The sequence below is a fragment of the Talpa europaea genome, assembly GCF_964194135.1.
Source record: "Talpa europaea genome assembly, chromosome: 2".
Classification (NCBI taxonomy): domain Eukaryota; kingdom Metazoa; phylum Chordata; class Mammalia; order Eulipotyphla; family Talpidae; genus Talpa; species Talpa europaea.
The window spans coordinates 64,356,532-64,369,678 of record NC_140068.1 but is presented as its reverse complement, the minus strand read 5'-3'; the positions used below and the strand labels follow the sequence as shown (position 1 = coordinate 64,369,678).

General features: G+C 36.5%; 1 protein-coding gene across 6 annotated transcripts in view; it reads right to left on the bottom strand.

Moving 5' to 3' along the window:
* Nucleotides 1–12,763, bottom strand: part of HMGN3 (high mobility group nucleosomal binding domain 3) — a gene marked incomplete at both ends in the record, with an annotated part of 31,299 nt that extends 18,536 nt beyond the window's left edge. For all 6 annotated transcript variants that reach the window (XM_084227950.1, XM_084227951.1, XM_084227952.1 and 3 more), the window contains one exon: nucleotides 12,749–12,763. In XM_084227950.1, coding sequence (XP_084084076.1) covers nucleotides 12,749–12,763 — 15 coding nt within the window. The remainder of the gene's footprint in view (nucleotides 1–12,748) is intronic.
* Between the last annotated feature and the right edge of the window lie 384 nt (nucleotides 12,764–13,147).

The window sequence follows — 13,147 nt, the reverse complement described above, 5'->3', positions numbered from 1 at the left end:
CACACACACACACAAAGACTAGAAGCAAATTTGCTGCATTAAATCCAGTTTAACAATGTAACATCTATTTTCTAACACATGACTAGGTCTACTCATGTAGAAATACAGAAAATGCTGTATAAAAATATGGTTCATACTCTGCCTCTCCCTTTTCTGTTCAAGACATATAATCCATAATTGCTTTACTTGTGCTGATATACAGGAACTGGAGTTGGGCAAGCTAGAAGCCAAAGTCCCACAAACACTGGCTGAGAACTCTGTCTAGAGCTAGTGTGGGAGGCGAGCCAGGCAGAGGGAGCGTGGATTCCTCAGCAGCTGACCGACTGTCCTAATCCCATTCTTTCTTTCACAAAAATGCATCCTGCATGGGAGGGCACAAAAAATGTACTGAAGGGACCTGACTGTGTCTTCCCTCAGACTAACTTGGGGCCAGGAGCCCTCATCAGGAAACCAAGAAAAAACAATTGAAATCTCTATTCCATAGACCACCCAAAAATGGTCAAATTTATTTGCCCAATTGCCGAGTTTCTCTTTTAACAAGTGGCAGCTGTCATCTTATAATGGGGGCCCTGTGGGATGTCATGAGCTCAATTATCTCCCCAAAACTCAGGAAGATAGGGGAGACAGGAAAAATCCTAGCTCCCTGCAACACTTACTTGGGAATAGCCTAGATGGCACTGGGCCTGTGGATTTGTCACTGCAGAGAAAGATATGGAAGGGGTAGGGTGTAGGGGGCTGGGTAGTATAAGGCTGATGTCTCCCTGACGTCATGCTTCTCAGCCACACCACAGAATAAGCAGAGTGCTCAGGATTCTAATCAACCAGTGCTGGACCTTAAAGTTATGAAAAGTCTTTACTGCTAAGTGTAGGTAGGCACTGAAAATTTTACTTCTAAGATTTTAAGTGTCCAGGGCTACTGGTTTAGAACATAAGCAAATTAGTTGAGATCCTAGGATATGTATGAATTTCAAGTAACCATTTGCCAGAAAATATAGAACAAATACAGTCTCAACTTCTGGGTTAACCACGCAAACGTAGGAAAGCCAAGGGAGGATATAACACTGCAAATAAATAAATAATCGCTACTTTTAACCTGGAGAATGTATTACTTTAATTTTTCTCTAATTAGCTGGTCAGTATTTAAAAATTTGTTTTCATTATTTAAAATTTCTTTTAAAATTAATTTACATTTTCTGTTATAAACCCAAAGCTGAAGAAAAGAAAGGAGTCCTATAGTGAACTGGTTAGCAAAGAAATGCCATTCAGGGATGAAAAATCCAAATAACCCACCTAGAGAAAGACTTAAATGTGTCTACAACTAGCTCTATCACTCTTCTAAAATCATCACATATCTCAACCACTTGATTAATACAATGTTAATTGCCCCCATAAATGGGAGCACTGCCCATGAAATTCTTAGGAGGTTTTTCAAATATCCCTTGTGACACATGAACAAATGCTGAAAATTTTATTCAAAGCCACAAGGTTCACTGTTTGACATTAGTGTGGCTGTTTTTTACTTACTCTCTAGGTGTATGTTTGGGATCCTTCAGTACTGCATTTAAAAAAAAAAAATCTTAAAAATTTAATATTTAGAATTAAGAGATTATATCCAGAGGTTTAATGTCAAACTGATATTAAATTTCCTTGCTACCTCCTTTTCTGTGTCTATTAATTTAGTCAAGTTTTATAAGCCCAAATTGCATAATTAAGGTAATTTCTGGCTAGTATTTCTTCCCAAAATATTTTGCTGTCCAAGATAAAAGAAATTGAGTAAGAACTCTGCTTTAAAGCATTCTGAATAAATTGAGATACACAGAACTTTCTCTGAGGGACACTTTTAGGGAAAATATCTCACATTGTACTCAGATAAAAAAGATAAATGAAGTGAAGAAAAAGTCATGTTCAATAAGATGAGTGAAATTTTATTAGCATAAATATACATAATTAAGTGGTGCATATCTTTAATATGAAATAATTAAAATATTTTACACATATATTTGGTCTGAGTTATAACTTTTTCCTTGTCTAGTAGTTTTTTTTTACTTGGATGGGATTATGAAGTACCTGGCTGAGGTCAAAAACATGAATTCCAGTGTGACTCATACCTCGTGTCCCTGAGTCTGAGTTTCTTCAGCATAAAACTAAAGGATGGCCCTGAAGATCTCACTGATCTGACTTACATAGCTGCTTGTGTACTTATTAATTACATAATAGAAGTGTCATGTGTATATTATAGGGATGCCGGATACTGGATCTTGGAAAAGGACAAGAGAAGGGACTCAGAGGAGAAATAATATTAATGATGATGATGCTCTAAATGATTTAATCCTCACCACAATCCTGTGAAGTCAGTAAAATAGCATCATTTCCATCTACAAATGAGGAATTGAGACCACAGAGATAAGCAACTCGCCCACGATTATGTAGCTGGTAGAATTCTGATTATCTATCAGAATTCACATTGCTTAACGATGACACCACTCTAAGGGATTTGAGTTAGCTTTCCTAACTTCAAAACTCATTGCAGATCTGTAATGCTGAACAGCTAAGTATTTGCTGTCTAGTTTGGGAGATATTTCAATTTGCAGTCCAAGACAAGAGGCAAATCATGTATGGGATGTTTCCTATTTCCCCTCATTCGTGAGCTTCTTCATATAACAATAAACATTTCCCATTAAAATACTGTATGCTGAGTTACACATACACAGATAGGTCTTTTTATCTCACTATTAAAACTAAAGATAAGACACCAACTCACTTCTATCTTTTTTAATAGCATTTTACATTTTTTTAAAAATATACTTTCATATTGTTATTATATTTGACCCTCTCCATAGCACAGAAATATCCTGGGGAAGTCTTAGTAGTTCCATTTTACAGATAAAGAATAGAAGTTCAGAGAGGTCTAGCGACTATCCCCTGGTAATGAGCAGCAGAGTCCACACTAGACTCACGACTTCAAACTTCTATAACCAGGTCTAAAGAGATGTTGCAGGGTGGTTACTTTATTTTCATATTTGACCAGACATTTAATTCCAGAAAACAGTTATAAAATTCCTTGAATTTTTGTAAAACTAGTGTATCTTTTACATTTACATACATAACTTGAAGGCTTTATAAGTAGTGGACTTGAGTGTGATTTGTATGTGACTGCTGAAATTAAACATTGTAATTAAGAAAAATGCATAGAAAAATAATGAGATATAGATGGAAAGACTACAGTTTTAAAAGCATGTATTAGGTAGAATGGTAATGGAACTTGAGAAGGTATCTTCACAGTTTCATCACCACCTCAAGTCTTTGGTATGTTTCTCACATACCCTATAGTTACTCTTCATGACTTCCCACAAAGTAGAACTTAAATAATTCTATCTAGCATTGTACAAAACCACAACTTTTACTTAAAAAGAAAGAGAAAAATAAGAAAACCAACACCTCTCAGGGTAAATTTTGTATTTATCTTTGTATGGGGTTAAGATAATCAAGTTAGAATTTTAAAATAATATCACTTTGTACCTTTAAAATAATTTTTGTAATTTTTTGCATTATTTTTTATTGAGATAACATTGGCTTGGAATATTGTATATGATTCAGAGGTATAGGTTCATACCTCAACTGATGATGTTACCGTATCACGCCAACTACCAAAGCACCCAATTTTTGTAATTAATCAGTCAACTGATAAGCCAGAACACTGAAATAAAAATCCATCCAATTCTAGGTGAACTAGATTTCCCAACCTATAAGGCTTTTATTTTTATTTAATGAGTTCCCCAGACAAAAGCACCTGCTCATTTTTAAAATCCAGTGTCTAAGTAAATAGTGGCTCAATAATTACATTAAAATCTCTAAATATTTGTATAAGATGCAAGTGCATCTTATACATACATTATATGTACCGTAGGAGAGTATGTGTATTAATCTATATTCAACAAGTGAAAACAGATACTATATCTTAGAAATAGTGAATCCAACATTTAAAGGTAGAATATGAAAAAAACATGAAGTCTTAACCTGTCAATATTTAAAGATATCAATAATACTTGGGTGAGGAGGAAATTTTGTATGCATGTGCATGTGAACACACACACCCATGCCTTGTATGTGACTCTGCAGTCTACTCATTACGTGAAGTACCCAGAAGACTTCATGATAATGTGCCTCTTCAGGAAGCAGAGGCCTGGGGCCTAAGGCCTGCCTTAGGGCACTGTCATAGATAATAACAACTCCTTGGGTAACTCACTATGACCATACCTAGAAGCAAGAGTATCGATCTGTATCTTAATAAATATAACATTTTAAACAAATGAAGAGTCACATATTTTTATAACTCTTGATTCTTTGTTGTTTCATCACTGAGCATCTAAGTTTATTTTATTTTATTTTTTTAAGATTTATTTTATTTATACAAGAGCCGGGGTACAGGCTAGATGTGAGGGAGGGTGAGAGGATTCACCAGAGACAGAATAGGGAACAGAACAGGCAGACTGACGAAATACCCTGCTGAGGGGAACAGTGGGCAAAACAGGAGAGGTCTTGAGCATCTAAGTTTAAATGACACTATATAAGGGTCTTAGAAATAAACATATGGGAAGTATTATTGTGCAATGGTTAAGATTCTGAGTAGGAGGACTGATTAGAATCCTGATTCTACTACTTTCTAGCTGTGTGACCCTGGAAAAATTCCTTACTATCATTAAGTGCCAATATTCTCACTGTGTAAGAGAAAGCCACAGGGTTCAGTGGTTAAGAGCACAGATGTTGGAGTCAGCTGCCAAAACTAAAATCCCAGCTCGGCCATTCCCTATCATGGGGACTTCCTAGAAAATAGTAGCTTACAGTGAGGTAGTAAGGATTTTAGTTTATTAATCTCAAGTGTTTATAACAGTGTTTGAGTCATAGGAAGTCACCTAAGTGTTATTTAGGTGTGGCTGTTAATATCATTATCTGTGAGATGAGGATAGTATGATGTGACTGTTGTGAAGATAAATGAAATAGTATGAAACTACACCCTAATACTTCCCAGGTTTATTTCTAATAACTACATATTTTTATTTAAACTAAAATGCCCAATGAATATAAAGCACATATACCTGGTACATCCAGGCATTCAATAAATAGTAGCAATTTTAAAATTTGATAATAAACACATTTATATGTTAACTTACTGATGTAAGTTTCTCTTAAAATAATAAATTTTGGAAGCAATTTTGAAAATTAAAGGAGCTTTATTTCTCTACTTTCAAAAAGGCATAATATTTATTTTATTTGTAACTGAATATGCATTTTGCCTTGGGCAATGTAAATGGCCCTGGTCCCGGACATATCTACAAGATACCAGACTAATAAACACCTAAGCTAGAAACTAGTGTGATTCGATGGAACTCTAAGAAAACAGTGAAATATGCAATAAATAAGCAGCCTATGAAAAAGGAATTCACCATTTTTATTTGGCTTGCTATCTTTAATATGATTTTTAAATTCCTCAGGAGACTAACATCATATTTCAAGATACTAGGTACTGTGAAGGCAGACAGATTAAATGGTGTTTATTTGTTATCAAATCAAATTGTACCCTGCAGGAAAGTGGAATATATTTAACTTTGGTGTAAACAAAAGAAGTGTTTTAGGGGTAAAATATGAGAAAAAAGGCTCACTTGATAACTGATTTGCCAAGGGAATTTTAATGTTATATGGAGATATTTTTAAACATTTTTTTTTAAGTAAGAAAGTTCAACCATGTAAAATTCACCAGCTTCAAGCTTACTTCTTTCGAAACACAATTGTTATTTAGTTGTTGAAAACCTACTCCCATAATTGCAGTTAACCAGACATGCAGGGTGAGATCTGCTTGCCCCCTATCCACTGCATGTGCCGTTTCTCCTCCTACAAAATGGAAACTTGGTGCTTATTATCAGTCTATTATTTTACTGCAGTTCTCTTAAGAGTTAAAAATATCATCAGGACAACAATGGACATTCATTGACTGTTTTACACATACCAGGCACTGTGCTAAGTACTTTGCATTTCCCATCTCATTTAATTCCCCCACAACCCAATGAGATAAAATACAATTTTACACCAGTTTTACAGATGATGGAACTTTAGTATCTAAATCATATAGTCAATAAACATAAGTTAGAACCGCACTGAAGTATCTCACCAATAAGTATACACAAAAGTTAAATTTACTATGCTCTTCCTTGAAAATCATTTATTCAAGTTTAATAAGTAGTTACACGATCTGTGATAGGTGCTATGGAGGAAAGGTCAGAGGCACCAAAGACTTCATGGTCAAGTCAAATGAGGAGGATTACAAAGTTAGTACAAAATTAGGTAAGCAATCAAATAACTTGTGCCAATTTCAAAGCATGGTGTGAGACGAGCACCTTTACAACACAAGAGGGTGGTTAGAAGAGACAGAGAGCCAGCAGTCACTATCTCTACTGCTGGAGGAGGGAGCTACTGCACACAATCTAATCTCAACTGTTGTAACAGGCCTTGTATTTAACATTCTTATTCTTCAAAGAAAGCAACACTTCACAGACAGACCAATGACAGATCACCTTTAGTAACAAACTAGCCAAGATATTCTCTTCAACCTTTTAACCAAACTTTTGTCTCATGTTTTATCTTTGGATATGCAGTCTGGCCAAATCTTTGGATGTTCATAACTTGTACCTTTTCTTGCAGTTCAATATTAATTTCCATGTATTATAAATAGTTGTATAAGTATACTACCTACCCCATCAAACTGAAAGATCCTTAAAAATAAGGTTATTTAGTCATTTGCCTCAAAAAGTTTTGGAAAAAAACAGTAATTCTTCACTTAGTTTCCCGACATGATGGTTCCTTACATAAAAGTGATGATCAATATATGTTTAATCTGAAGTGGATGAATAAATATAATGTATGACCCTGTCATTTTGTAGCCTTACTCAAATATAGATTCCATGTCAATATCAACTCAATTAAACTCAGCAAGTATTTATGGATGATATACTACATATTCAGACTGGAAAACTCACTATGGCTAAGAAGGTGATTATCCCCAAATTGATTTATAGATTCAATTCAATCTCTACCAAAATCATGGTAGGCATTTTTGTAGAAATTTACAAGCTCTTTCTAAAATTTTAGGTAAATGTAAAGACTGTAATAGCCAAAACAATTTTGAAAAAGAACAAAGTGGAAGATTAATTAATACTACCAGATTCCAGGTCTTCCCATAGAACCATAGTAATCAAATCAGTGTGACAGGTGTAAAGATAGGGATATAGATGAGGAACCATAACACAGAACCCAGATATAAAGCTTTATATTTATGGTAAACTGATTTTTGACAAAGGTGACTAGATAATTCAATGAAGAAAAGATAGTCCTTTCAACAAGTGGTGCCTGGACAACTGGATGTCCACAACCAAAAAAAAAAAAAAGAAGAAGAATTTAAACCCTATCCCACACTGTATTAAAAATTAACTCAAAATGTATCATATACCTATATAAAAGAGCCAAAACTATAAAACTTCTAGCAGAAAATATTTGTGACTAGGTTAGAAAAAGATTTACTAGATATAGATTTCATCAAAATTAAAAACTTCTGTTCTTTAAAAGAAATTATCAGGACTTTTTTTTTAAGTCACGACTGGAAGAAAATATCCGCAAATAAACTATTTCATAAAGGACTTGTCTCCTAAATATATAAAGAACTGTTATAATGGTCCAATTGAAAAATGGCAAAAAAATGAATAGACATTGCACCTAAGATGTACATAATGCTAGTAAGCATAGTGGGGAATGTAACGTATATACAGGAATTGATTTATAATGATACACACCTGAAATTTATATAATGCTATAATGAATGTTACTTCAATAAAGAATTTAAAAAAAATTAAAGGTCATCATTATTAGTTACTATGGAAATGTAAGTTATAATTAGCTAAAAAGTCTGTAAGAAAAAAAAAACTGAAAATAGCAGGTATGAGCAAGGATGTGGAAAAACTGGAACTCTTATACACCGAGGGTTCTATCACTTCTGAAAAGTTTGGAAGTTTCTTAAATTGTTAAATATAGATTTCTATTCTATATTTAGTTCTAGCCTTAAGAGAATGGAAAATAAATCCACGAAAAGATATATGTAAATATTCATTTATATATTATGGCATTACTTATAATATCTCCAAAGTGAAAGGATTCAAATATTCATCATCTTGTGAAGGGATATAAAAAGTGGTGTGACATGAAACACAATTACTGGATGAAAAGAAAAGAATGAAGTACTTGATAGCTACTACCACATACATGGGCCTCAGAAACATTATGCTGAGTGAAAAGACACCAGACACAAAAGACTGTATGTACTTGGTTTCATTCCTTATCTATAAAATTTCCAGAAAATTTCTATAAAAGTTCCAAATCTATAGAGGCAGAAAGCAGATCAGAGGTTTCCTAAGACTGAGGTGGGAGTAGGGATTGGCTGTAAACAACATGAGGGACCTTTTAGGAGTAATGGAAATGGTTTGAAACTGGGGTAAGGTAATGTTACATGACTCTATAAATTTATTTAAAATCACCAATGTATATACTTTGACTAGATTGATAGAATTTATGGTTAAGTAGATCAGACCTCAATAAAGGTATTTTTTAAGGAAACTATGTTCTTATCCACACTGTTTGAGAATGCTGCAGTTTCAGACTGGGCAGTGATATCAATCTTTTTTTAACCAGATTGGTTTAAAAATATCATAGCTCATTATTCTTAATAATATAAACTTTTCTTATTTCTGGTAAAACTAAATACTTTCATCTACTTGAAATTTTCTTATAAAATTACATATCTTACAATACACATCTTTTCCATAAAAACGTAAGATTCATTATCTTTTTAAAACAACAGCACCCTTTTAGTGTTATATAGTACAATATTTCCCCTAGTTTTTACATGCTTTTAAATTTTATGACCAGTAGTGTTTTTAAAAAATATAACTGAAGTATTCATTTTCATGTCATCAATTTATCTGTATTTTCTTTGTAATGTCTATCTTTGGTGCTATAACAAGTGATAGTCTTTTGAAAGATTAATCAGAAAAACTGAGTATTGTTAGTTAAGATCCCCTGTACCACACCAGGATCTAATAGGCCTTTCTATTTTAAGGAAACACAAAATCTGGTCTAAGATTTCAAAGCTAGAAGCAGACAACTTTTCCTCTTTAAACCTTTAAGTGGGATGAGACACTGTTTATAACCCCAATCTATGGAAAACTACCTCTTCAAAGAATTTCTGATGTGATAGGCTAGACATTTTCAATAGTTCTAGTAAAGAGGAACTGGAAAATTTTTTTTAAAGGATGTGAAAATGTGTTTGCTATTGCTAATCATGCCAAGACTATGACTTCAGGCCTCACAGGCTGATGCCTTTTCGTAGATCAGGTCACCACGGAGCAACGTGACCAGTACAGGCATCCCTGGGTGTGGCCACAGCAGTCTAGAACTGTCACTCATTGACCCACCACCACGTGCGTCCAGGAATATTACCATTTTTGCTGCTATTCTACTCACAGTTTAAGGGTAGTGATCAATTACCCATGCATTATATAAGAAATATAGGAATTCAACTTTATTTAAGTCCCACAAATTCAGAGATTTAATGCTGATTGAAGAAGTTCTCACTGTTGAGTGCTGGACTGCTTTAAAAAAAATTACTACAACTGTTACAAAAAAAATAATTTGGTTTAAAGTAGGTATGACTGTCTCTCACACAATAAAACTCAGATATGACTAAAAATGTCATAATCATGTTTTATAAATAACATGGATATTATAGCCCTTACTGTATATCTGAGACCTGGTCTTGTTAAGGTACAAACAGAGGAGACATTCAAATGTCTGATAACAGCCTATCACTCTGTTTTTCTTGTTATATAATAATTTGATTGCTACCCACACTTAAGGTCAACCCAAATTCAACTTTCTTTACCTTATCTATCCTATAGCTTTTAGAACCTATATTTTACCTTCTGGAACATATGAACAGGTTCTACGTCATTCATAGACGTATGGATGTAACAGATTCTATGTCACTCATGCTTTGTGCCTGCTAGTCTTATCTATCTCATTGAATTAAATATAAGCTCCATGAGGGGAGATTGTGTATCCCTATGGCATTAAGACAGCACTAGGATTCCAGATGTCTTCACTGACTTTTTAAGTGCCACTTTTAGTTCTGAGAACAACCTAGGTATTTAATCAGAAACAATTCTTGTTTTCTAGGACAAGTTGAAAAAAGGAGTCAACATGTCAGAAAATCTTGTGGGACATGTTTAAAATGTATTATTACATAGCTCAGGCAGTCTTTTAATCAAGAAAAATATTGTGGAGTGGTAGCACATGCTTTTGTAGTTACAGATATCAAAGAACTATGCACAGATTGTCCTCAGTTCTTTTCTTTTCTTTCTTTTTTAAAAAGCTCATGACAATGGTTTCTAGTGTAATTTCTAGTGAACTCCAGGATTCCATGAGACAGCTCTATGGTTTGAATGAGATATAGGATGGTGATGGTAGATATGTTTAATTTGTCTCTTGTCCAGGCACCAACTCAGGTTTCTGGGTCCCAGGCATAAATGAAAAATTTTCCTACTTATCAAGGAGAGGTTTTCCATCTCTGAAGCACACACCACTGTCCTAAGGGATGATACACAGGTACCTGTACACAGTTCTGACCCCAGTCCCTTGATGCCTGGCTAGCTTATTCATGTAGGGTCCCTGCTTCCCAGGGAAATAAAAACAATAATCAAAAGCCAGTTTCTCTACTGTTTACTGTTCTTTTCTTCTCTATTTCCTTAAGAGAGATGGAGTGAGGGAAGTAAGAGTAATGGTTTCACCAACTCAATGAACAAAGAGGATTCCACAACATCAGAGTCTATTATACATCAAGGGTTCATGGACATCTACCCTTCTGTTCATTTAACTTGTTACTAATTCTCAGTAAAGAAGAAGGGCACCAAATTACTCTGTAACCCACTTTTTATTGATTAGTTCCTTTGACTCAGCTGGAATTCCCAATATTGTCATTAAATGTCAGATAAAATGTTCAAAATGGTGGCATCATTCTGATATCCTCATTCTAGTACAACAGGGCTGGAAAAACAATACTTTCACAAAAATGAAATTTAAATAATGGATCTCAAATATATTCTTAATATATGACATCCATTTTCTTAGGCTGGGAGTCTCGTATTTCCTAAATTCCTCTTGATTCACCTACCACTAAATAAAGAGAATGAATAAATGTTTGAAACTAAAGCTTCTGGACCTGTCTTATCAAATTAAAACCTTGGTACTAGCTGTTAGCTGGTTGGTGAGATGCTGGCTTATTCATGTCTCTAAGCCCCAGTTCAACCCACAAGGTGTTCTGAGGATTAAAGGCCTAATGCAAGTCAAATTCCTCCCACAACATAAAGTACACAGTATGCGCACAGTAAATTCTAAAATTAAAACTAAACAACTTTTATTGTTTTAAAATAGAGCAGCAGGAGACAAGTTTCCACCAAATTCTTAGTAGTGACAGGGTAGAAGGGAAAAACCTGCATTTTTAAAACTTCAGTATTTTTAAACAATGCATTCACTTACGCACTAATCAGTTCAGTCTGAAACTGATAAAGAAGGGTATTACTTGTAATTTTGCTTCAAGTTTAACAGCCAACGGGGTGACATTGTTGCAAACACCGGGGCAGGCGGTGGGAGGGTGCGCAGCATTTTTGTAAGAGCAACCACCACACACTGCTTTTCTCAGAAGCCTTTCATTCCTTCCTTGGGACAATGACAAGTCGCAGGCTCACTCCGAGGGAAGCGTGCGTCCCGGAGCGAGATACTCGGTGGCCAGGACCCCGCGGGAGAGGCCATAATAGTCCGCTAAGAGAGCAAGAGGAGACTAAGATGACCCCACTTTGCTCCAGCACCGAGGAGCTCGGGAGCGCGCGCACCCTGCCTTCCAGGGCCGACTGTGGGTTTGAGTCGTGGGAGTGGACCTAACGGGGGTCTCAGCCCTTGGCAGTTAACAGTGGGGGCGCAGAGGGCGTCCCGTCTTGCGTCTTGATCGCTGCCAACTCCCTGGCTCCCGCGGGAACTGTAGGCAGGTCCCGGTCACCCAAGGCCCCGCCCGTGTTGTCCCCAGCCGTGATTGACACTGGAGTTGGTACATACGGGTCTGCCGCGGAGGCGAGCAGGAGGTGAGCGCAATTTTAAATATGGCTTTCCCTCCCTCTTAGCCTCAGAGCCATTGCGGCGCACCCAGTTGTGGGCACAGCCCACATGGGAATAACCCCAGCATCTGTCCGACTTATTTATTTTTTCGATCTCCCTAAGCAAGTACTTGTTTCCCCCTTCTCGCTGCTTCCCCTTTACACTAATCACAACCTGGCAGTTTGCAGAGGAAACTCCCTCCTGGAAAGGGTAATGGAAAAACGCTTTGGCTTCTTGTTGGGGGTGGAATCCATTTCTGCTAGAATGAGTTCAAAAAGAAGGGAAGCGGCGTCACTGCAAAGAAAGTAACATTTTGAGATCTAGAAGGAAGGAATGTCTGCAACAGGCATCTGACAACAAGCGTCGAGAGCAGAGACTGGCAATCTCAGAGTTGCTACCGAGTACATTCCATTCCGCGCAATCCATTTCAATGGCCAGATTAGCTGTAAGCACAATTTGAAAGCCCTTGAATCTTTTTTTTTTTTTTTTTGATAAGACTTACCTTTCTTTTCGGCATAATGACTATGTTCTTGCAGCAAGAAAAAGTAAAGCAATAGGCAGGAACTGCTGGCACCACCGCTGGATGTTGCCGCCGCAGGCGCGCAGCTGCTCACCGGCAGGCACAGCGTAGCCTGGCCTCTCCGACCTGCACCTCGGCTCCCTCCAGGGGCCCTCTACTCGCTCGCCTCCCCGCCCCTCCAATGAGGATCCCCGGCAGCAGGCTGCGAGGCCCCATTGGCTTGGGCACCGTTCTAAATTCCACGAGGACACGCCTACCTCCGCGCGCAGGGTACGCGCTGTTGTAGTTTCCACTTCACAGAAAAATCTGCCTGGCGACTGAGCATGCCCAGTTCAACTACTAATCGCCAAACCACGGGATCCTAGTTTCATTGTTTGCCTG